The 21,674-nt window shown below is 59.8% G+C and overlaps 2 protein-coding genes across 4 annotated transcripts in view; one reads left to right on the top strand and one right to left on the bottom strand.

The window, feature by feature from the left end:
- QRICH2 (glutamine rich 2) overlaps nucleotides 1–12,070 on the top strand; it is a 36,911-nt gene extending 24,841 nt beyond the window's left edge. Inside the window, exons 5-19 of one of the 2 annotated variants that reach the window (XM_064582531.1) lie at nucleotides 366–451; nucleotides 1,018–1,115; nucleotides 1,625–1,739; nucleotides 3,858–4,112; nucleotides 5,071–5,193; nucleotides 5,276–5,350; nucleotides 5,536–5,700; nucleotides 5,809–5,930; nucleotides 6,540–6,605; nucleotides 6,888–6,989; nucleotides 7,593–7,796; nucleotides 8,107–8,254; nucleotides 8,650–8,743; nucleotides 9,475–9,609; nucleotides 11,153–12,070. In XM_064582531.1, the coding sequence (XP_064438601.1) occupies nucleotides 366–451; nucleotides 1,018–1,115; nucleotides 1,625–1,739; nucleotides 3,858–4,112; nucleotides 5,071–5,193; nucleotides 5,276–5,350; nucleotides 5,536–5,700; nucleotides 5,809–5,930; nucleotides 6,540–6,605; nucleotides 6,888–6,989; nucleotides 7,593–7,796; nucleotides 8,107–8,254; nucleotides 8,650–8,743; nucleotides 9,475–9,609; nucleotides 11,153–11,322 (1,958 nt within the window). In that variant the 3' untranslated portion in view covers nucleotides 11,323–12,070. Of the gene's footprint in view, nucleotides 1–365; nucleotides 452–1,017; nucleotides 1,116–1,624; nucleotides 1,740–3,857; nucleotides 4,113–5,070; nucleotides 5,194–5,275; nucleotides 5,351–5,535; nucleotides 5,701–5,808; nucleotides 5,931–6,539; nucleotides 6,606–6,887; nucleotides 6,990–7,592; nucleotides 7,797–8,106; nucleotides 8,255–8,649; nucleotides 8,744–9,474 lie in introns of both variants that reach the window. The other variant, XM_064582530.1, reaches the window with a different exon arrangement.
- A 2,017-nt stretch (nucleotides 12,071–14,087) lies between these two features.
- UBALD2 (UBA like domain containing 2) lies at nucleotides 14,088–19,846 on the bottom strand. Of its 2 annotated transcripts, none has more exons than XM_064582535.1 (3): nucleotides 19,449–19,846; nucleotides 18,986–19,048; nucleotides 14,088–15,261 (listed from the first exon to the last, which is right to left on the bottom strand). In XM_064582535.1, the coding sequence occupies exons 1-3, from the start codon at nucleotides 19,566–19,568 to the stop codon at nucleotides 14,941–14,943; spliced, it is 504 nt and encodes a 167-aa protein (XP_064438605.1). In that variant the 5' UTR covers nucleotides 19,569–19,846; the 3' UTR covers nucleotides 14,088–14,940. The 2 variants fall into 2 exon arrangements, with proteins under 2 accessions (XP_064438605.1, XP_064438606.1); XM_064582536.1 differs by having other exon boundaries at nucleotides 14,088–15,258; nucleotides 19,449–19,845.
- Between the last annotated feature and the right edge of the window lie 1,828 nt (nucleotides 19,847–21,674).

Genomic DNA, 21,674 nt, shown 5'->3' with positions numbered 1-21,674 from the left:
AGACTGTGTGGACAGCAGCTGAGGACGGTGGGCGGGGAGGGAAGATGCCGAAGAATTCAACTTCACCTTGGTCCATGCACAGCTGTGGGCCCAGAGAATAATTAAGATTTGAGAGATGGGTGGAAAGTGCGGGTCCGTAGTGCCAAAGCCCTTCGGGACAGTAAGCACTGGGTGGATTTTTTAGACGGTAGGGATACCCCTCTTTCCTTTCTTCCCATCCTCCCCCTTCCCCAGTCACCAGGACAAGCAGAAGCGAGGTGTCCTGCTGTTTGCTGGGGTAGCTTCCCCGTGGGGGCTGGGAATGGGGATTGGGGGCCTGCTGGAGATCTAACGCTTCTGACTAAGAAGGCCTCCACTTCCCACAGTCAAAAAGAGTCTACCCGCTGACCTGCAGGAACAGCTGAAGACCTTGAAGTCCTTGACCAAAGAAGTTTGGCAGGAAAAAGCAAAAGTAAGTAAGGGAGGGCCCGCCCACTTTGCCTTTGAGTGCCAGTCGTCTGATCACTTTCCATCTGTATTTTGATGGATCACAGGATCCTTGCAGGACATTATTATCTCATTGGATCTTTACAAACCCGTCAGGTAGGAAATGCACCTCAGGTATCATCATGTTCATTTCCTGATCTCAAACCTGATGCTCAAAGCCCTGAAGATCTGGCTGAGCCAACAAGGAGGCCATCCATGGTCCTTCCGTTACATGGGGGGCCATTTCCAACAGATCCCACTGGTACTGAGGCAGCCTTGGAGCCAAGTTTGTGGGACTGTCTGGGGCCGGTGGCCATGGAAGGGGTTGCTGGGTCTTTGTTCTCTTAAAGCCAGCTGTCCACGGGATGGACGGATGGACGGACAGGTGGATGGATGGATGGATGTCCAGAAGGGACACACTGACAGATGGTTTTTGTTAGAGGCTTAGATTAGGACGAGGACTCGGGAGAGGGGCTTGCTCGAGCTGCGGACACATATGCCGAAGGCAAAGAACTCAAGCCTACCTGACCTTCCTCTTCATTGGGTTTGTAGATGGACAGGATACAGAGAATCCTGGAGGGCACCGGGGAGCAAGAAATAGGAAAAGAAATGAAGAATGGCCAGCTGAGCTTGCAGCTGGGAATCCTCAGGTAAAATGCCCCTGCTGAGGGCAGCTTGTGTCCGGGCATCTCATCTCCCCAGCCGAGGAGGTGATGGCAGCCTTCGGTTCACTCACAGTCTGAACTGGCCCCTGTCTTTGACCCAGGTTGTGTCTGCCTTTCAGGGTGTCCGTTTGTAGTTCAAGTTGCTGGTGGAAGTTTCCGAGGTTCTCAAAACAGTTCAGCACCAGGGCTTGGGAGAAAAACAGCTACCAGTCTCTGTCCCCAGTTGGAGGCTGGAGGAGAACACTTACTTGCCAGAGCCCCCTGAGAGCCCTCTCTTTGTGGTGCCAGGTCGCACCCCCTAGAAACCTCTCAGGCCAGCACGGGGGTCCCCACTTCCCAGACAAGCAGCACCCGGGACTCCCTAGACAGAGCCTGCTGCAGGGAGGGCCCAAGAGCCGTGGTATGCATCTTCTTTCTGTCCCTGATGGGACTGGTGGGCCTGGGCCCTGGGGTGGGTGGCGGGGCCAGGCTGTCTCTTTCTGCACATCTCTCAGAGTTACCGTGGCTGACATTGAGAAGGAACTGGCCGAGCTGAGGGAGAGCCAAGAGCGGGGCAAGGTCAGCATGGAACATTCAGTCTCCGAAGCCTCCCTCTACCTGCAGGACCAGGTGAGACCAGAGCTCTTCTCAGAGTGAGCTATGGATGGTGGGACTACTAGACTCTTAGCTGACATACAATTTGCAAATAATTTTGCCCATCCTGTGGGTTGTCTTTCCACTCTCTTGTTAGTGTCTGCCTTTAAGATTTATTTATTTCAGAGAGAGAGAGAGCACAAGTGGGGGAAGGAGCAGAGGGAGAGGGACAAGCAGACTCTGTGCCAAGTGTGAAACCTGACGCGGGGCTCAATCCCACGACCCTGAGATCATGACCTGAGGTGAAATCAAGAATCGGACACTTAACTGACTGAGCCACCCAGGCACCCCGATAGTGTCTGCCTTTAAATCTTGAGTGATGCTTCGTCGTCAGTCATCCCAGAATGTTCCCACTGAAGAGCTTCTGGACCAGGAACAGCCCTCTTGCAGAGGATAGGATAGGAAAAGCCACTCGGCCAAGGGGACTCATGTCAGGAGCCCCCTCAGTGATAGAGGCCCCATTCTGGGCCACTCCCACGTTTGCCAGGACACTGGCATGTACCATTTCTTTCTTTTTTTTTTTTTTTATTTGAGAGAGAGAGAGAAAGCACAAGCTGGGGGGAGGAGGAGTAGAGGGAGAGGGAGAAGAAGACTCGCTGCCGAGCAGGGAGCCCAACGTGGGACTTGATCCCAGGACCCTGAGATCACAACCTGAGCCAAAGGCAGATGCTCAACCAACTGAGCCACCCAGGCGTCCCTGGCATGTACCATTTCTTGACCCCAAGCCAATTGTCCAGTGTGGGGCTTGAGGAGCAGAAGATTTATGTGTCCACAGCTTCCGTCTAAGCTTAGCAACCTCCAGGGTTTCCGGGGGCCACACTCGGAGAGAAGCCACGCCCCGCTGGGCAGGCCCAGGCTCCCGCCACAGCCTCTTCGAGGCACTGGCCCCCACTCTCCCAGATCTCCCACCGTCTTAGCTTCCTACTTCAGAACACACTGCTGCTTTCCCATGCTGCTTCTCGTCCCGGAACATCCTTGTCACCCCCACTTACCCAGCGGGCTCCTACTGGTCCTTCACAACTCCACTAAAATGTCCATAGTTTGGGGAGGCACCTTCCTCTCTTCTAGGGAGAATTAATCCGTCCTTTTTATCCCACGGACCCTCTGACATGCTCTTACGGACTCTTCAGAAGAGTGTAGGCTCTTCCGGGTGCAGAGCAAGGGTCTCACGAACTCAGGCAGTAGGGCGCTTGGTTGAAAGTGCCTTGGTGTGTGGGGGCTGGAAAAGGCAGGAACTCCTGGGCCAGGGGGGCCGTCTGGCCGGGGCCACTCCTTCTCTGTCTTTCCGTGTCTGTTTCTGTGTGTCCCTGTGCCTCTGTGTCCCTGTCCTTATCCATTTCTCTCCAATACCTCCACATCTCCCTCCCACCGTGCTCCCAGCCCGCTCTCCCTTCTCTCACACATGGCCCACAGGGGCTGCCTAGGCCCCGCGCTGTCACACACTTCCAAGAGAGGGGGTTCGGTTGGTCCAGACCCTCTCTGAGCCCGGCCAGAGGTCCCACAGCTGTGGGACCAGCTGCCCGAGAACCGGGTGCCAACCCGGGCGGGACCAGTCATGTGGTAATGCACGGGGACTGTGGGACACAGAAGAGGACAAGAGAGCCAGTGCAAGCATCTGCTTTTGCCCAGACCGAGAGAGGCCCCCGCAACAGAAGTAGCACCCATCCCACTGATTTCTTGTTACTGACATGCGGGGTGGGGACAGAGCCTGTGTGAGCCCACCCCTCCCGTCCCCAGGGCCCCAAGCTGCGACTGGGTGTCGTCAGGCTCCCCTAAGTGTTTGTGGACTAACGGACATCACCACTCGAGGGTTTAGCTAGAGGAGATGTGTCCTCACGCTGAATCAGTGAGCTGGCTGGAGAAAGGTCCAGAAGCCTCCATCCTGTAGGGGTTTTATTCAGCATCAAGGCTACACTCGCTGAGAACTCTGTTCACTATTTAACAGACGGGCACTGGGCGCCTCCTGCGTGCCCCACATTCTGTGAGGCACTGGGGGTGCAGCGACTGCCCGAATCACGCGGGCGCTGACAGCATGGACAGAACGTGGCCATGCCTCGCTCACTGCCCTGCACCTGCCTTCTTGCCCGCACCCAGCTTGACAAGCTCAGGACGGTCATCGAGAGCATGCTGGCCTCGTCTTCCACGCTGCTGTCCATGAGCATGGCTCCTCACAAGACCCTGTCAACCCTGGAACCTGGCCAGATTGACCCTGAGGCCACCTGCCCCGCCTGCAGCCTGGACCTGAGCCATCAGGTCAGCATTCTGGTGCAGCGCTACGAGCAGCTCCAGGACATGGTCAACAATCTGGCAGCCTCCCGGCCTTCCAAGAAAGCCAAGCTCCAGAGCCAGGTGACTGCCACTGGCCCCCCTCCCGGCATGGCCACCCATGCCCCACAGTGGGGAGCCACAGGCCAGCGGCCCACAGAGTGGGGAGCGGCTGATAGAGCTTTAACTGGCCTAAGGGCCAGTTTTCCATAGTGGAGCCCTTAACTGACCCCACAGGAGTCCCTGGGCCTTTCACTAGGTCACAGCGAGGACAGCAGCCGAGCTGGCTCTGGGGACAAGAGACCTGGCTCCGTGGGGGTGGGACGGCACAGCTGGCTGAGGGGTGGAGCCGTGCACTCATGTGCCTCGGGGGACACCGGCAGAGCTTTAGGGTTCATTGACTCCCCTTCACACCAGTCTTCCAGGCCCCTTCTTGATTCCCCACCAAAGGGCAGGCTTGCCGGTGGGGACAGGGAGAGTCACAAGTCCCTGAGTCCTGCCTCTTGGATCCTGGAGTTCAGATCCAGCCCAGGGCAGGTGGGGAGACTATAGCCCACATCCCAGCTCTCAGGAGCCACAGGGCAGCTCACCACTCTGGAGCCTCTACTGGTCACCCCCAGCGGCAGACCAGTTCCCCCAAGGCTAGACCATGGGGTGGTGGGGGACTGAGGCTCACATCCCGTTGGGTGGACACACAGAAAGAGCAGAGAGCCTCCCCACTATCGGGGGGAAATTGTGGAGAGCCAGAATGGGGTCCAAAGTTGGCCTACCTGCTGGGTGATTTTTTTTTTTTTTTTAATTTATTTGAGCGAGAGAGAGTGAGAGTACATGAGCAGGGGAGCAGCAGAGGGAGAGGGAGAAGCAGGGAGCCCGATGTGGGGCTCGATCCCAGGACCCCGAGATCATGACCCGAGCTGAAGGCAGACGCTTCACCGACTGAGCCACCCAGGCGCCTCTGGGTGATGTTTTAAGGGCTGATCAATCAGGCCAGCAATACTGCCCAGTGGCCCCAGGGAGCCTGCCTTTGTGCCACCTGCCACAGGATGAAGAGCTGCTGGGCCGTGTCCAGAGCGCCATCCTGCAGGTACAGGGCGACTGTGAGAAGCTCAATATCACCACCAGCAACCTCATCGAAGACCATCGGCAGAAGCAGAAGGCCATTGACGTGAGGGGCCCGCAGGGCTGCCGGGGCGGGGGCGAGGCCGTTCCCGTCCTGGCTCCTCATTCTCTGTTCCCTCGCCTCCCAGGTACTGTACCAGGGTCTAGAGAAGCTCGAGAAGGAAAAGGCCAACAGGGAACACCTGGAGATGGAGATGGACGTGGTAAGGGCCAGGCCCGGAAGAGCCACCTTGCGTCCCACAAGTTCTCAGCGGTCATTCTTCGAAAGGCCAGGAGTGAAGAGAAGCCCAGAGGGGGAGCTCAGCGTCCAGGCTTGATGCTTCAGGGCAGTGGGGCCCCTCCATGGCTCTCTCCCATGTGGGGGGCCCCCTCCTCTCTTTCCGGGCAGAAAGCCGATAAGAGCGCCCTGGCGGCCAAAGTGAGCCGTGCCCAGTTTGATGCCACCACGGAGCAGCTGAACCACATGATGCAGGAGCTGGTGGCTAAGATGAGCGGGCAGGAGCAGGACTGGCAGAAGATGCTGGACAAGCTCCTGGTGGAGATGGACAGCAAGGTGAGGGCAGAGGGCAGCTCCCGTCTGGATGCTGCAGATGGCTCCCCCACCCCCGCCTGGCTTTCCCAGCGCTCACTGGTCACTGCCCCACCTGCCCCCCCCCCGCAGCTGGACCGCCTGGAGCTGGACCCCGTGAAGCAGTTGCTGGAAGATCGCTGGAAGTCCTTGCGGCAGCAGCTCAAAGAGCGCTCTCCACTCTACCAGGCAGACGAGGCGGCGGCCATGCGGAGGTGGGGCACGGACGACAGCGGGGGCTGGGGGGGGTCCCCAGATGAACAGCTCTGGGGGAATGGCTGATCCCACTGGACCATCCCACAGCTGCCGTGACAGAATTTGAGAGCTTGAAAAGCTCTTCCAGCTTAGGCCGGTTCCTTAGGGCGGAGAAAGGGCGGGGAGAGAGGCTAAGGCTCTCTGGCACGGCTGTGCTCCGCGGGGCCGCCGTCCTGGGGACGGGCCCACAGTCCCCAGAGCTGAGCCTGCTCGTGGGGGGCTGGTCCACGGCAGGCTGGAATCCCAGGGTTTCCATTATTGGCCGCCAGAGGGCCCCCGAGGTTCACACAGGGCATCCATCAGGGGCCCTTTGAAAGCCTGCTGGCTTTGGGTTAGGACAGGTGGGTGGTGGATGGGCGCCCCAAAGCTGGCATGCCTAGGAGCTAGTGTGTTCCCAGGGAACTGGGACCAGATCTGCCTCTGTGGCTCGGGGCCTGCCACCCTGGTGAGCCGAGCTTCCGGCCCGCCTGGCCTGCAGAGGGGCCGTGGCCTTCTGTGTCCTCCGTCTCTCCCATTCCCGACCCTCTGGGCAGGGCACTCACCATCCGTGTGTATCCCACTCCTCACAGGCAGCTCTTGGCACATTTCCACTGCCTCTCTTGTGACCGTCCCTTGGAGACAGCTGTGACTGGACAGTGAGTGCCCACACCTGGCCAACCCCAGCTGGTGGCGGTCATGGGGGCGGGCCCAGGAGGGCTGCAGATCCTCCATTCCCTACCTGCCTCCAGCTCTTGTCCTTCCTCGTCTCCTCTCCCCCGGGTCCATTCCTGTGTGCCTGACCGCTTGCTAGCCCTCCGTCCTTCCCTCCGCCTCACCCTGGACCGGAAGCCTCCTCCGGCACGTAGACTGTGGAGTCCTGGATTTGGGAATGGGATTTCTCACTCCCCAACCCTCCTCTTCTCTCTGTCCCTGCCCAGATTTATCCCTGTGACTCCTGTGGGCCCAGCCCTGCCTGGGCACCGTTCCCTCCGCCCCTACACTGTCTTTGAGCTGGAGCAGGTCCGGCGGCAGAGCCGCAAGTACGGGGCAGTGGGCTTCCCGGGCAGGGCTTCACAGGCCAGACGGGGGCAGAGGCTGGAGGGCGAGTGTGGGGGGCTCCTCCTCCTGGCTGGACAGTGGGGGGCACGGAGTGATTTCTGGGCCAGCCCCCCAGTTCTTCCCCGGGAGACCACTTAGTAATCCCCTGCCTTTGAGTCCCTACTGGGGGTCCCGGTGGGACATTGCCAAGGGTGCTGGCTGTCTGGGGTAGCTCCTCTTTTTTTTTTTTTTTTTTGGGGGGGGGAGAAGGTGGGGAAGTATTGCACACTCCCTCGGGCTCCTGCCCCCCTCCCCGCTGCATTTCCATCTCCCAAGGATGGGGGTTCGGCAGTAAGGATGGTTTGAAACTGCACTTCGGAACCCTCGGGGTTCCAGGGAGGCAAGGCTAAGTGTGCAGGGCTTCTCCCCATTTCAGCTTCTGCCCTGCCCCATCCGTGGTCCCTCGGAGTGCCATGGGAAGGGCTCCTGCCCACACAGGGTCCTGCTTTAAAAGGCGCAGATAAAGGGGTGGCGTGGGCCAGGGTCTGAGTGTGGGCTCAAGCTGGTGTGGCCCCCTTACCCCGCCGTCTGCCTGCGCCCTACAGCCTAAAGCTGGGCAGTACTGCCTTCCCTCGGGGCGAGTTGGCGCACATAGAGCGGAGCGTGGGGCGCCTGCGCACCATGCACTCCAAGATGCTGATGGACATTGAGAAGGTGCAGATCCACTTTGGAGGCTCGGTCAAGGCCAGCAGCCAGATGATCCGGGAGCTGCTGCAGGCACAGTGCCTGAGCTCCCCCTGCTACAAACGGTAGGACCACACAGACCGGGCCGCTGGCCGCGGGGCTCAGCTTCTGCGCACCCATAGCCCTGAGAATGTCTCATCCACCGCTGGGGAAAGCCCTGCCAAGGAGGGGTGGCGGGGCAGGGGGTAGAAAGAGGGTATTAGAGGTCTTCAGGGTGGCCCAGCAGTGGGGTTGCTCGGCTCACCCATTCCCTTGCTCCTGCCCTGGCTCCCGGAGACCCCCGACACAGCGGTCCCACCTCTGGCCGGCTGGCCCCCACCATAGGTGGGTCGCAGGTGACACCTCCTCCCGGTGACTCTGCCGTCCCCATCACAGGGTGCCGGACACCGCCGACTACACGTACTCGAGCGTACCCCGGCGCTGTGGGGGCAGCCACACCCTCACCTACCCCTACCGCCGCACCCGCCTGCAGCACCTGTCCCAGGGCCTGTACCCCCCCGAGGAGGTCCAGATCGCCATGAAGGTTGGGGGTGCTGCCTGGGAGTGAAGAGAGAGGGCCCTGACATGACCCCACGTTCTCAAGTCGTTCTGGAAAAACCACCTAAGTCACCAGAAGGGCGGATGACCAGCCCTCTGCCTGGAGGCTGTTTCTGAAAGCCTCTGGTTCTTAGGCTTTGTTGGGAAGAATGCCATCCTGGCCACCTGCCATCCTGGCCACCATCTAGCACTACCATCCCCACCATGGGCCCTCTCTTCACCCTGGCGCTGCCAGAGCCCTGGGGGAGGGTTCTGAGCACCGTTTGGTTCTGGGAGTCAGGAGAGGACGTCACTCGGTGCCCCCCAGCCCTCGTGGAGGAAGGACCGGGGGGCACGCTCTAGGTGCCACATGGTAATGGATGTCCCCCTCCACCCCCACAGCATGATGAGGTGGATATCTTGGGCCTGGATGGACATATTTACAAGGGACGGATGGATACAAGGCTGCCAGGCATCCTGACCAAAGACAGTGAGTGTCCCGGGGGCCCAGAGGCTCCTTGCTCGAGTCCCCGGGGGTCTGTCCAGTTCCTGGAAGGCCGTGGGGCCCCTGGATCCTGGGTGCCTTCTTCCTCCGCTACCTCCCTGATTGCAAATGTCCTGAAAGCCCCAGGTCAGTGTTTGCAGGTCGGAGGCAGCCGTCCACTCTCAGCCAATGAGCCGGGACGTCATGGCCGCATCTTTCTTGTCAGCCTTCCTCCTCGTGCTGCCTCACTGGCTTGCCTGCCTCAGCCTCTGTTCCCAGCACCACCGGGGCCGAGTTCTGCCCCTCCTTCAAAACTCAAAATGCCCCTCCTCAGCCCCCCACCACTTGGAGAATTTCCCACCCCCCTGATGCCCACCTCCAGCGAGCCAGACCGCACTGTTTATCACTCCCCACCTGCTCTTAGAGCACTGTGTGCACCTGTCTAGCCGCCTGCCCTCCTGAACTGTGAGCCCAGGTCAGAGCCCGCCCAGCAGCAGGCACAGGGCTCCTGGGTGTAGGTCCCCAGAGCATAACTGAGTGGGTGGGGGGGTGGATGGACGCACGGACATGGGAACGAATGGAGTGCTTAGAAGGCGCATTTCCATCAGTTCAGACGGGGAAGGACCCCGGCTGAGGCTGGCTGTGACCGGTGGCCCTGCAGCCCTCTCCCCATCCCACGGGTCCCCCCAGAGCTCTCACTCGGCGTCTCGGAACTGACCCCCCCCTTCGCTGTCCCCCGCCAGCCTCCATCTCCGGGATGACCAAGCACAAGGCCAAGCAGTCGCAGCCCCACGTGCACAGGCAGCAGTCCCTGAGCGACAACGGCCAGCTGCCCTCGCGGCCTCAGAGTGCTCGGATGCTGGCGGGCAACAGTCCAGGTAGCTTCCCTTCGGCTGGAGCAGCCTTCCAGGTGGCCTCCCCACTGCCCCAGGGCCTCTCCTGCTTGCCCCGCCGGCCCCCTTTCCTGTCCCTGATGGTCTGTGCCCTCATTTCCCCGAGAGAGGAAGTGCGTAGGAGCCGAGAGATGGGATGGGAGGGAGAAGAGAGAAAGTCCATCTTTACTGAGTTCCTGTTATGTGCCAGGGCTGTACTGTCCGATGTCCCAGAAGAGGGAACAGGGGCAGGGTTGCAGCCCAAGGCTCCGGCTCCAGACCCGAGTCCTGCCCCGGCTCACAGGGGCTCACTCTGCTGAAGCTGGTGCTCAGCTCTGGGCGGCAGCTGGTGGGCACCCCTCAGTCCGACCTTGTCTGGGGAGGAGCTTCTCCTCACCCCCAGGCCTGGAAGGCCCCCTGAGTCCCCATTCTCCCCTGAGGGGCTAAATTCTGCCTGAAAGTCTGGGTGCTAAGGGTCCCCCAGGGTCCAGCCACACTTGGGGACCAGAGAAGGACACAGGCCTGGAGCCACGAGGCCGGACCACCTTCAAGTGACTCTGAGCAAGTCTCCCCCCATCTCCAGACCTGTTTCCTCATCTGCCCATAAAGGGGTGCTGGATTGGTGCTACTCAGAGTCGGGGCGCCCGAGAAAGGTGATCTAACGAAAGGGGCTGACCTTCCTCCTATACAAAGTTACGTTCTCCCAACACTTTGCAGATGCCTGCAGGAGGTTCAAGGGCCGCCCCCCCTTCCCCCACCCCTGTTAAAGGCCCAGCCCTAGATGCCCTTTACCACCCATTCCAGTTCCAGCGCTCAGTGAGTGCCTGGAGGAAGCGGAAACAGAAGTGATAGCCCAGGTCGTGGCACCTCGCCTTTAGTTTAATCCTCACACCAACATTAAGAGGTAGGGACCACTGTGAGCATCACTTACAGCTGAGAAAATGGAGGCACAGAGAGGTTAAGGTACTTGCCCAAGGTCAGACAGCTAGGAAGCAGCGGGAGTGGGATTCAGACCTAAGCTGTCTGCCTCCGGAACCTATGCTGGTCACAACGTGTGGCAGGTGACTCAGTGGCGGACGGGCCGGGACAGACGACTCGGTGGCGGACAGAGTGCGGGGCTGTGACTGCGTTCTTGGGGGCACTTAGCTTCCTCCTTCTTGGCACTCCACTGTCTACTCCGAGAGCACCTAAAATGTCAGGGGAGCAGGAGAGGGAGAGAGGGCAGGCTTAGGAACAATTCCTGCATCTGTTGGTGTGAACAGTGCCTCAACAGCCCCTGCATTACTAGAGGAAACATCACTTAAGAGGCAGGCTCTCTTGGCCACCAACGGAGGGCTTGATTATTTTTAACTCCCAGAGATTAGCAAGGAGCTCTGCTCAGGAGCTCCCGTGCAGGCTTGCACTGCCCACCACAGCCCTGCGGGGCCCCCCTCCAGCATTCTGCCCGCCCCCCAACCGGCCTGCCCTTCGTGCAAGCTGGGGAGGGCCTGGCAGGCTGCGCCGGGTGTGGGGAGTGGGACAGAGCCACCTCAGCCCCCATGTCTCACAGCTCCTCCTCGTCCGCGGAAAGACAGACCCTTGTCCTCCGAGGGGCACCTGGCCCAGCCCAACGCAGCCCACCCGCCCAGCCCCAGCGAGATGGAGATGCAGATGGACTTGCCTCCCGGGGAGGGGCTCGAAGAGCCCACCCGGGGACCGCGGTCCACCACTGCTCATTGACCAAAGTTATTAATAAATGTGTGGGAAGAAGCTTGGGGGCAGCGACGCTTCAATGGGCTTGTCTCAGGAAGATGGAGTGGAAGGGGAGGGACCCAGCCCGGGGTCCAGGTGGCCGGCCTTCAGTTATTGGACAGGTCGGACTTACAGCCTGAGAATGAGACCATGACCCGCCCCGCCAACAGATGAAGCTACCCTCCAAGGGTGCGGGGGCTTCAGGAGAAGCTGCAGAGGCCGGACCCCAGACCCGGGGGCTGGCGGGCCGCAGCAGGACCCACTCTCACCCCTGTCAGCTCTCTCCTGACCTCAGCGGGACCCCGAGGCTGCTGCCTTCCCGTCTGGGGAGGCTGGGGCGTTCAGGAGAGGTTGGGGTTCGTGGTGTCCGTGCACCAGCCGTGCCGTGCAGTCAAGGTGAGGGTGGCAGCGCCCGGCTCCTGGCACCACGTCCCGGGGGAGCAGGGCCCCCGGGCACCTGGGAAGTTTTCGGCTTGCTGCCTCTGCAGCTTACCCTTGAGCAGCTGCTACAGAGGCAGAGGGGCTGCCTGGCCTAGGCTGGTTCCCTGCTCCGCTCACCCCTCCCCAGAAAGAGCAGAAGGGTGTCAGGAGGGGGTTTGCCAGGTGACTGCCATTTGCCCAGCAGCCTCCAGGCCTAGCCTTTGTCCTGCCCCAGCCCGCTGGGCTCCACTAGCCCCAAACAGGCACGAGGGTTCAATGCTACCCTGAGTCCTTTGTGCTAAGGGTCTTGGCAGGTTTGAGGGGACAGAGGAGCGAGGGGCGGGGACTGAGCTCAGCAGGTGCAGCAACTCTAAGGGACGAGCCCCCAGGTCCCACTGGAGCCCTGAGGACAAGGGAGAACTGCCCTCCCCCTGCGGCCTCTGAAGTCACAGAAGCAGCTTTCCTGTCTTCAGGTCTGTCCTCATGGGGGGCCCCCACCCCCAGTCCCCATCACCCCGACATGGGAAGGGGATGTCTCACATAAGAGGCCTGCTTTAAGGTGTGAGTGGATGGGGTGACAAATGACAAAAGGAAAGTGTGGCAGGAAACTGCCCAGAAAAGGGTTTCTCCCCAGTCCCGTGTGGGCAAAGGAGGGTGGGGTTGGCTGGGGGTGTCATGGGGTAGGGCAGGTGCTCCCTATGGGGTGTGGGGGGGCTTTCCCCTACTTTCCCCATGGGCTGAGACCCCATCCATCTTCATACAATGATCTAATGCTCTGGCTAGACAAGAGGAGGGGAGCAGCTTGAACCTGGGGGCCCGGGTCGGCAGGCCTCACACCAGGTACCCTTTCCTCTCGGAGCAGGGGGCAGGGCCCGCTCCAGCCCCTCTGCTCCCACTCGGGCTCCTATTTCTCACCTTGCCTGAGAGATGTCAGAAGGTTGCCAGCTCAGTGTCCCTGGCCTAGAATCCAAACTCACCAGCTTGGCAGGGAGGGGCAGAAGCAGGCCATCCCAGCCCTCCACACCCAGACCTCCCCCGCGCAGGCAAGGACACGGAGGGGAGGACATTCCCCAAGCAGCGCAGGCCAACCCCCATCCTCACACCTGGGCCAGGCCGCCCACCCTCCCCAGGCTGTGGTCCACGCGCCAACCCCCATCCTCGCACCTGGGCCAGGCCGCCCACCCTCCCCAGGCTGTGGTCCCAGCGTGGCCGCCCACATGCCCTGCAGGGACTTCCCCTTGCAGCCCCGGAAAGCACAGGTGGGCTGGCTGAGGGGTGAGGCCGGGAGGAGGCCCAGGGGTTTCCAACCAGGAAACAAAACTGAAAGGACTAACCCATCCTCAAAGTAAACCATCCCATGCAGAGGGGCTGAGGGCAGCTGTGGGCAGGTTCTGCTTGGCTCTGCAGGGGCCGCTGGGCGGGCAGGCTGGAGGAGGTGGCCTGGCCTACTACGCAGGGCCCTTCTCAGGTGTCACTCCCACTTTGGGTATGAACCTCCAGCCCCTGCAGCCCCAATCTACAGCACGGTCGATTACAGGGCTCTGGCCCCCCGAGGGAGAAAACAAGCCCCCCCAACACACACATGTTGAAGGGGTCTTGGGGGGCCGGGGGGGTGCAAGGTAGCATCCCTCCTCCCCAGCATGAGGCTGAAGAAATCCCAACCCTGGGGCCAGCCACCCACTCCTCCAGCCCCACCTCACCACCGGCACTGCCCGGTCATTTGAGCGAAGGCCCCACTGGGCCAGGAATCCCCAACACTGCTTCTGTTCCAATGGCTGGAGGCTGTGGGGAAGGTGGGAAGGGAAAGGAAGCCAGTCCCTTTGGGGACTCACCCTGTCTCTGTGGATCCCGGACAGCCCTGGTTGACCTCTGGGGGATGGCCGCTCAACATGCACTCAGGGCCAGGCTCCCCCAAGAGGCTGAAGATAGGAATAGAAGGGGTGGGCCCAGCGGGAAGATGCCTGGGGGGCCTGAGCTGGGGGTGGGGGTGGGGCCTGCCAGGGGCCACAAGTGGAGGAGTAGCTCCCCCCACCGCAGACAAGGCTTTAGGGCCAAGTGCCAGCCTGTGGCAGGCCACACTGCAAGGGCCAAGAAGGGGAGAGGGTCACGGAAACCAGTCAGGCCCAGGCCCCACTCTCCCTCCCATACTCAACTGGACCCCAGCCGGTCCCATCAACCCCCTGGTCTGGACACCCCTTCTCCGAATATCCAGACCAGCCACATGGCACCGAAGCCCCACCCCCCCAATCACAGCACACCCCAGGAGCCCCACCCCCCCTTCCCAAGGAGAGCCTGGTTTCCTACCAAGGCAAATAAAGGCACCGCAAACTAGGGAAGTTAGAAAAGTCTCTTTTAAGTTTTTAAATTAAAATTTCACCCTGGTGAGATGATTGATCTGGGAAGTAAATCCAAGGCAAGCTCTCCACTCTGTCGGGTGGGACACACAGTGGGAGAGACAGGGTGGCCGAGGAGGATCAGGACCCCTGCTAGGCAGAGCCTGAGTCTCTGGCCCAAGCCAGCTCTTTAGTTCTGCACAAGCCCCGCACATCTGGCTGGCGACGGGTGACACCAGAAGAGACCCGGAGCTGCAGGGCCCCTGAGGAGCCAGCCGCGGAAGTCCGGTTAGGGAGAGCTCGGATGGCAAGGGGCCTCCACACCTTCGGCCGACGGGCGCTTCAGGGAGCCCCTGCTGTGGAACTCCTTGAGTGGATCCACGGTGGTCCTCGATTCCCGAAGGCGTGACCTCCAGGAGGCAGCTAGCAGACCCCTCATGACTGCAGGATCACCCCACCTGGCTTCCAAGCACCTGCCCTGGGACGAGGGGTGGAGGGAAGGGGTGCTGGCCCAAGGGGACGCTCTGGCCCTTCCCTGCCGACCCCAACACCTCGGTCAGCCAGCCCCATTCTCACATACATTAGTTATATTTATATTTTCATATATATTATAGTTATATATTAAAAAGAGAAAAAACTTGTCTGAAGAGAAACTCCTGAAGGACCCAAGTGGCTCAGGAAGTTTACTATCCCCCCCCCAAACCCACAAAAATTATTTTATAAAATCTTCCAGTGCGATCTTCAGGAAACCCCCCCCCGCCCCGGCTCCCCCCACCCCGGCCCTCCTGTGTCCCCACGACCCTGGACTGCCCCCCCGCCCCAGCTCCAGCCCAGCGCCCGGCAGCATCCAGTCTCATCTCTGGCCATCCATGGCAGCCATGGCTTTCTGCTGGGCGCCACCCTGCTGCGCTCCAGGGGGCCACGTGGGCTGTGGGTGGTGGAGGTGGTGGAAGCTGTGGGCCGTGGGGGAGGAGGGCGGGATCCAGGCGGCCTGGTGGCTGGGTGGGGACGAGGCCCAGAAGGGGCTGAAGCTTGCAGGGGGGGAGCAGGCCACGGCCGTCATGGGACTATTGCTGCCCTGCAAGCCCTCGGAGGCACGAAGCTTGGAGAACATGGCCAGTGCGTCAGGGAAGTTGGGCGGCGTGGCAGGTGTGTTGCTTGGGGTGCACATCTGCTGGGAGAGAACACAGGTGTCGGGAAGGTTATGGGCACACGCCACCCAACTCTGAGCCATGCCCAGTGGACCCCCAACAGAGCCTACGGCGGGGCTCACCCAGGCCGGCCCCTCCTCCATTCCCATTTTCCAGTCCACGGGCGGCTTCCACAGAACAGAAGCACCCTTCTCGCCCTGAGCCAATACAAACAATAAAGACAAACCCCGACAATTTTTACCAAAACCAAAGAGCGTTTCCTGAATGCCGGGCAGGGACGCCCCCGAGGAGTGTCCGCAGCAAAGGGTTAATTCCAGCCAGAAGCCAGGCCGCCCGATTCAAGTGAGGACAAGAGAGCAGCCCAGGACGCCAGCGCTTAGCGCCTCAGCCTGGGTAAGAAACCAGCTGGCGCCCTCAATAATCCGCCCTCAGATGTTCTGAGGTTGTTGGTCAAAGGAAGGCAGCCAGACCCAGGGTCTCCCTCCGCTGCTGAGGGCGGAGAACAGAAGCCGCACCTTCCCAGCGTCTGGCCTCACTCCACACTCTCAGCACCAGCGGGCAGACCTGGGAGGCTCTGTCTCATGATCTCAGTTGTCACAATGCCCGGGCACAGATGAGGAAACTGAGGCCCGGAGCTCAAGTCAACGGACCGAAACACACCCGCTGCAGGCTACAGGCTGCGAAAGATGGGATTCCTGGGCTCGGATTCCCAGGGCGGTGAGGGGGCCTCCGAGGCCCCAGCCCTTCAATCTCTAGCCAACCCTGACTCGTCTGTGCTTCACGCCTGGGCTCCCCGAGGACAAAAACCAGGGATTTGGGTTTCTGTGTCCCCAGCATCTCCTCCATGATGCGTTGGCAGGATGCTGGCAGAGTCTCAGCCTGTTCAGTCCCCTCAGCCCTCCTCCTGGGGGTACTTACAAACACCCCAACATCTGCTGTTTTCTGCCACTACCCTGGGAGGGAAACTCCCCAAACCCTCCAGTATCCCCCACCCTTTCTGATCAGGGACCCCAGCTGGGAAGGGCAAGGACTGAGGTAGGGTGCTGTACTGTGACTGGCGTCCCCCCCCCCCCCCCCCGGCCAGCAGCATGGTGGGGCCGGGGGGGTGCCACTCAGAAGTCTCTCCCAGGACCCTGGGGAAGAGGCAGCAGAGAGCAAGGCCTACACAAAGCCCGTTCTGACCTCACAGCAGCTTCTCCCTTTCCCAGGAAGCCAGGGAGTCCTTCTTTGAATTTCTCCTAATTTTAGCAACACCAGCCCCTCCCCCAGGCACGGGGCTAGGGGAGCAAGATTCTAGGGCTCTTCACCTCGCAGAGGGAGCTTTTCACAGCTCTGCAGTTAAATCCCAGCCAGAAATGGGGAGGGAGGCGCATCTGTCCTGTTAACTGGGCCAGCACCCTATCAGCAGCCAGGGAGCTCCAACCATTGTCTTCCTCAGGGGCGGCCACGGGAGACCCAGCAGGCCTGGCCCCACCCAGACCACTTCCCTCCTCCCTCCACTATTCCCCGCCCCCCACCCCAGGGCTGACTTCTCGGCAGCAGGAAACAATGAATGGGGGGTTGGGGGGAGAGGCCAATTGCATCACAGCATCGTGACTTCCCCAGTTGACCAAGCCAGTGAAGCCGCGCTCAAGAACCACCCTGCCGCAGAGAACGGCCTGGCTCGCCTGGACCAGGGGCCTCCTGTGCCCACCTGGCTGTGTGAGCTCAGGCAAGTTCCTTAACCTCTCCGAGGTTCGCCCTACTTCGGTAAAAGCAGGGGTTTGGACCAGATGTTTGCAAAGCCCCTCCAGCTCTTTGCTTCTAACAACTATGGATGGAGCCCACTGCACCCTGCTTCCAATCTAGTGCCTCACTCCTCAGTGCCCCTCAATTCAACCCGGAGCCCCCCCTGCCTGGGGGTGCCCTGGGGTCACTTCTGGAATTGCTATTATGCCATCACTGTTGTCTTGCTTTTATTTAACTTTTTCCTTTGTCTCTCTCAAAAAATTACAGACTCCCTGAGGGCAGGAATGGCATTCTCCACTGTGCTGATGAAGTACTCAATACGCGCTGTATTGCTGTATTGATGGATACACCGATTATAATGTCTGTTACGAAAACGGCCTTGAGGGAAGCTTTAAGAGATTATAATCCCTGGGCGCCTGGCTGGCTCAGTTGGAAGAGCATGCGACTCTTGATCTTGGGGTCGTGAGTTCCAAACCCCGTGTGGGGTATAGAGACTACTTAAACAAATTAAAAAAAAAAAAAAAGATTATAACCCCTTGGGATTTGCAGAGAAAGAACAACGAGGTCTAAAGGGGCCGGTAGTCCCCGCTCTCCCGGGTCAGCCTCCCTCTTCACAGCATCGCAGAATGGCTGTGCTGGAAGCCCCTGGGCTTTTTCGAATGGCCACAAGCTGGTGGAGCAAACCTCAAGGCTCTTTTGAGAGATAGGAGGCAGGGTGCTCCCAGGCTCTGCTGCAAGGTGGGAGCCAGAGCTTTCCCATGGTCAAGTGCAGGGGAGGGTCTCCTGGAGATGACCCCTCTTGGTTTACAAGGAACCTGGCCTTAGCTGCCACAGCCCTGCAGCTCCCCCAATTCTCCCACTGTGTTCCAATACGTTTTTTGTCTTTTGATTTATACACAGCATGAGCCATTCCAAGCGGAAAGCCGGTTAAAAGGTCAAGATAGACCCTTCTACTTGTCAAAGGACAACTAGATGAAAACAAGCAACTAGATGAAAACAGGGCACCAAGGACAAGACACAGCAGAGGAACCATCTCAGCTCCTCCAGGAAAGGCAGCAGCTCTGAGAAGGGAGCCACGGGTAAGGACACCAAGTGTTAAAAATGCCAAAAATGCACTCTGAAAGCCACAACAGATCTCCTGGGGAATAATGTTTTACAATCCCCATAGCGGAGCCCAGTCCCTCCTCCCCCAGCAGAGCTAATAGGTAACTAGGGGGGTGGGGTGGGGAGGGGAGGGGAAGGCATTCAAGCTTCTGAAGTGAAAGCGATGTCCTGTGCCCCCGGAAAGCAGAACACCCCACTGGCCAGGAGGGCAAAGGCTCAGGCCGAGGGGGCCAGCTTGGGAAAGAGAAGAAAGCATATCCAGACCTGAACCGCTCTGTTTCCTGTACTTTCCGTGTCTTTACATACTGAAATTAAATGCAAATTCTTGTCCTTATCTTGTCAAAATCCCTCCATCCTCCACACTCAGGGCATGTCCCTTTTCCAACAACAGGAAGGAGAGAACATACCTCTCTGGGTAGAGCCTCGCTCCCTGAGCCAGGGTGGATTTATCCCTTTCCTGTTCCCTGCAGAGCTGGCTTGTTTGGATGCGGGGCTACCACTCCGACAGCAAGTCGGGGCTCCCGGTAAACACAGACACCCCAGCTTCCGGCGCCCTCAGGCCCTTCACTCGGGCTCCCCGCTCCCCCAGACTGAGTAGTTATTATCCGAGCCCCCTCCCCACGCCCCGCCACCCGCCCTCCTGCCCGCTCGCCCCGGCGAGCGCGCCCGGCCCAGGCCTGAGGTCGAGGGTACGGCAGCCCGGGAGGCCGGGCCACGAAGTCGGGCGAGCCGGCGGCCCCGGGAGCCGCTCTTTCCTGGAAGACATTTTGGCTCTTTGTTTACATCGCGGCGCGGCGCTTCCCGGCAACATGGCTGTCACCGCCGGCGGCTGACAGCGGCCCCCCGGCCTCCGGTGGGCTGCGGGCCGGGGAGGACGCCCCAGCTCCCCGCCCGCCGGCGCCCGGACCCACTTACCATCTGGTGGTGGTGGTGGCTGTTGGGAATGTTGGTTTCTTGGAAAAACGTGCTCAGGGCGGTCTGCGGACAAACACAGCGGCAGGGCGGCGGTTAGCGGGGCCCGGGCCGGGCCGGGAAGCCCCCCACCCCCAACCACCGCCCGGCCGGCGCGGCCCCGCGAGCGGGGCTGCTCCGCGGTGTCCCCTCGGACGGCCCGGCCCGGCCCGCGGCGCGCCAGGGGGCGTCCCCGGGCCGCGCGCCGGTGTGTGTGTGTGTGTGTGTGTGTGAGCGGGTGCCGCCGGCAGGGCCCTCCGCGCCGCCCCCGGCCCGCGCCCGCGCCCCACGCGAGACCGCGCGGCCGCCGATCGCCTGGCCGGGCGGGCGACATAAATAGAGCTCCCCGTCCCCGGCGGCGCGCCGCCGGCCGCCCCGCGCCTCCCGCGCCTCCCGCACCCCCCCCCGGGCCTCAGCCCGCGCGCACCTCGAACTGCCAGTGGGCCGCCTGCAGCAGCTGCTTCGCCTGGTCGGCCGCGCAGCCCGCGGCCAGCACGAACTGGTTGATCATGACCTGGTGCCGCAGCTCGTCCATGTTCACCGACATGGCTCCGGCCGCCGCGCGATCCCGGCTCGGCGGCCGCGGGAGGCCGGCCGCCCTCGGCTCGCGCTCGCCGCCGCCCGCCCGCGGCCTCCGGACCCTCGCCGCACGCCGCCCGCCGCCCGCCCGGCGAGTGTCCCGGTCCGGCTCCCGCGGCCGCCGACACCACAAACAACGGCGCGGGGCGGGGCCGGTGCCCAACGTTCGGGGGCCGCGAGTCGCCGCCGCTGATTGGCCCGCGCCGCTCGGCCTGCGCCCGACTCTGGTGCGGACGTTCGATTCGAATCCTGCGGCCTGCGGCCCGCACTGTTTCTCTTTTCGCCCGGTCGCGCCCATTGGCGGAGGTCGGCGCCGTGGGGCTGCCCGGCATTGGTCGGCCGCTGTGTTTTGGCCCGTCCGGGCTCCTGGTTGGCCACGGCCGGGAGTTTGGGGCGGAGCCGCGCGCGCTGATTGGCCTCCCGTGGGCCCGTTTGAACTCAACTTGAAAACCTTGAGTGTCTGCTGATTGGCCGAGGGCCCTGTGTTTGCTGTTGTAGGCTTGGGGGTGGTGCGGCCAAGTTCATTCATTACTTCATTGAAACTGAACATGCTCAGCTGGAAAAGCAAGACAGAGTGGCTTTGACTCATTTCCTCTGAAAGATGTGGTCATCTCGAGACACAGAATGATCAAAATAGAAAACAGACAGAGGCTTTGCAGTTGCTCAAGTCCCCAAATTGTTTATTTTTTTAAGACTTTCAAGCAGCTCTACTTTTTTTTTTTAGCCTTTTATTGAAATACAAGGTACCCGCTTTCTGCCTCCTTTCAGTCACTATCCTCCCCAAAGGCCGAACAGTCTCTTCCTGGTTTTTAGACCAAAAACTTTGCTCTCTGAAGATGTAAACCAATGTTAACATACACTAAGCATAGTTGCAAAAGGGAAAAGTTAGTGACTTTTTCAGTCATTAATATCCCAAGCCGGGAAGTTTTCTTTTTCTTAAATCGGTTGACCTAGCTGAAGTTTTAATTTCTACCATCTTTCTAAAAATAGTGTTTCTAGGGGCGCCTGGGTGGCTCAGTTGGTTAAGGATCTGCCTTCAGCTCGGGTGATCCCCGGGTGCTGGAATGGAGCCCCTTGTCCAGCTCCCTGCTCAGCGAGGAGTCTGCTTCTCCCTCTGCCCCTCCCCCCCTTGCTCTCTCTTCAAATAAATAAATAAAATCTTTAAAAAAAAACAACAGTATTTCTCTCAACCCTAGCTATTTATTTATTTATTTATTTATTAAGATTTTATTTATTTATTTGACAGAGAGAGAGATAGTGAGAGCAGGAGCACAAGCAGGGGGAGTGGGAGAGGGAGAAGCAGGCTTCCCGCCGAGCAGGGAGCCCGATGTGGGGCTCGATGCGGGGCTCGATCCCGGGATCCTGGGATCATGACCTGAGCCGAAGGCAGACGCCTAACCATCTGAGCCACCCAGGTGCCCCCAACCCTAGCCATTTAAAAACAAGATTTGTTTATGTGTGCTGAGCTTCCATCTTCTGGATAAGGATGTGATCCTTCAGGGGTGCCTGTCTGGCTCAGTAGGAAGAGCATGTGACTCTTGATGTTGGGATTGTGAGTTCGAGCCCCACCTTGGGTGTAGAGATTACTTAAAAATAAAATCTTAAAAACAACAAAAAAAAGGGGTTTGACCTTCAGGGCTGTGTCTGGAATTGTAGGCGTGGGGTAAGAACTAGGAGTTGAAGCAGATGGAGGAAGGGGCAGAGAGGTTACAAAAGTAAATATTGCTAGGGATTCACTGTTAGAATTTCTGTTTCTGAAAAACTTAGCAAGTTTTGGATCTGAAATACCAATCCCATGGTATATTGAAATTAGTTAAGGGTCTGCAGAATAGGAGGCTAGAAGAAAGCAAGCCATAATTCTATTTTGACTTTGCCTAAAGTGAATGTAAGTCTCTGAGAAAACTTGACCATATAAAAAATAAAATATAAATAAGAGAAAAAATTACACCCGATGTTTATGTACTGATGAAAAACAGCCTTGGGCATTATAATGAGCTTGTCCCATTTAGTTAGTCTTTTTGTTTGTGTGCTTGCTTGTTTGCTTGCTTATTTTGAAGGGGAAGGAGTCAGCTTT

The sequence above is a fragment of the Mirounga angustirostris genome, unplaced genomic scaffold, assembly GCF_029215605.1.
Source record: "Mirounga angustirostris isolate CCGP_5_RB_7025 unplaced genomic scaffold, mMirAng1.0.hap1 SCAF_17, whole genome shotgun sequence".
Taxonomy (NCBI): Eukaryota; Metazoa; Chordata; class Mammalia; order Carnivora; family Phocidae; genus Mirounga; species Mirounga angustirostris.
Note: the sequence above shows the minus strand (reverse complement) of the source record. Positions and strands in the feature narration are given on the sequence as shown.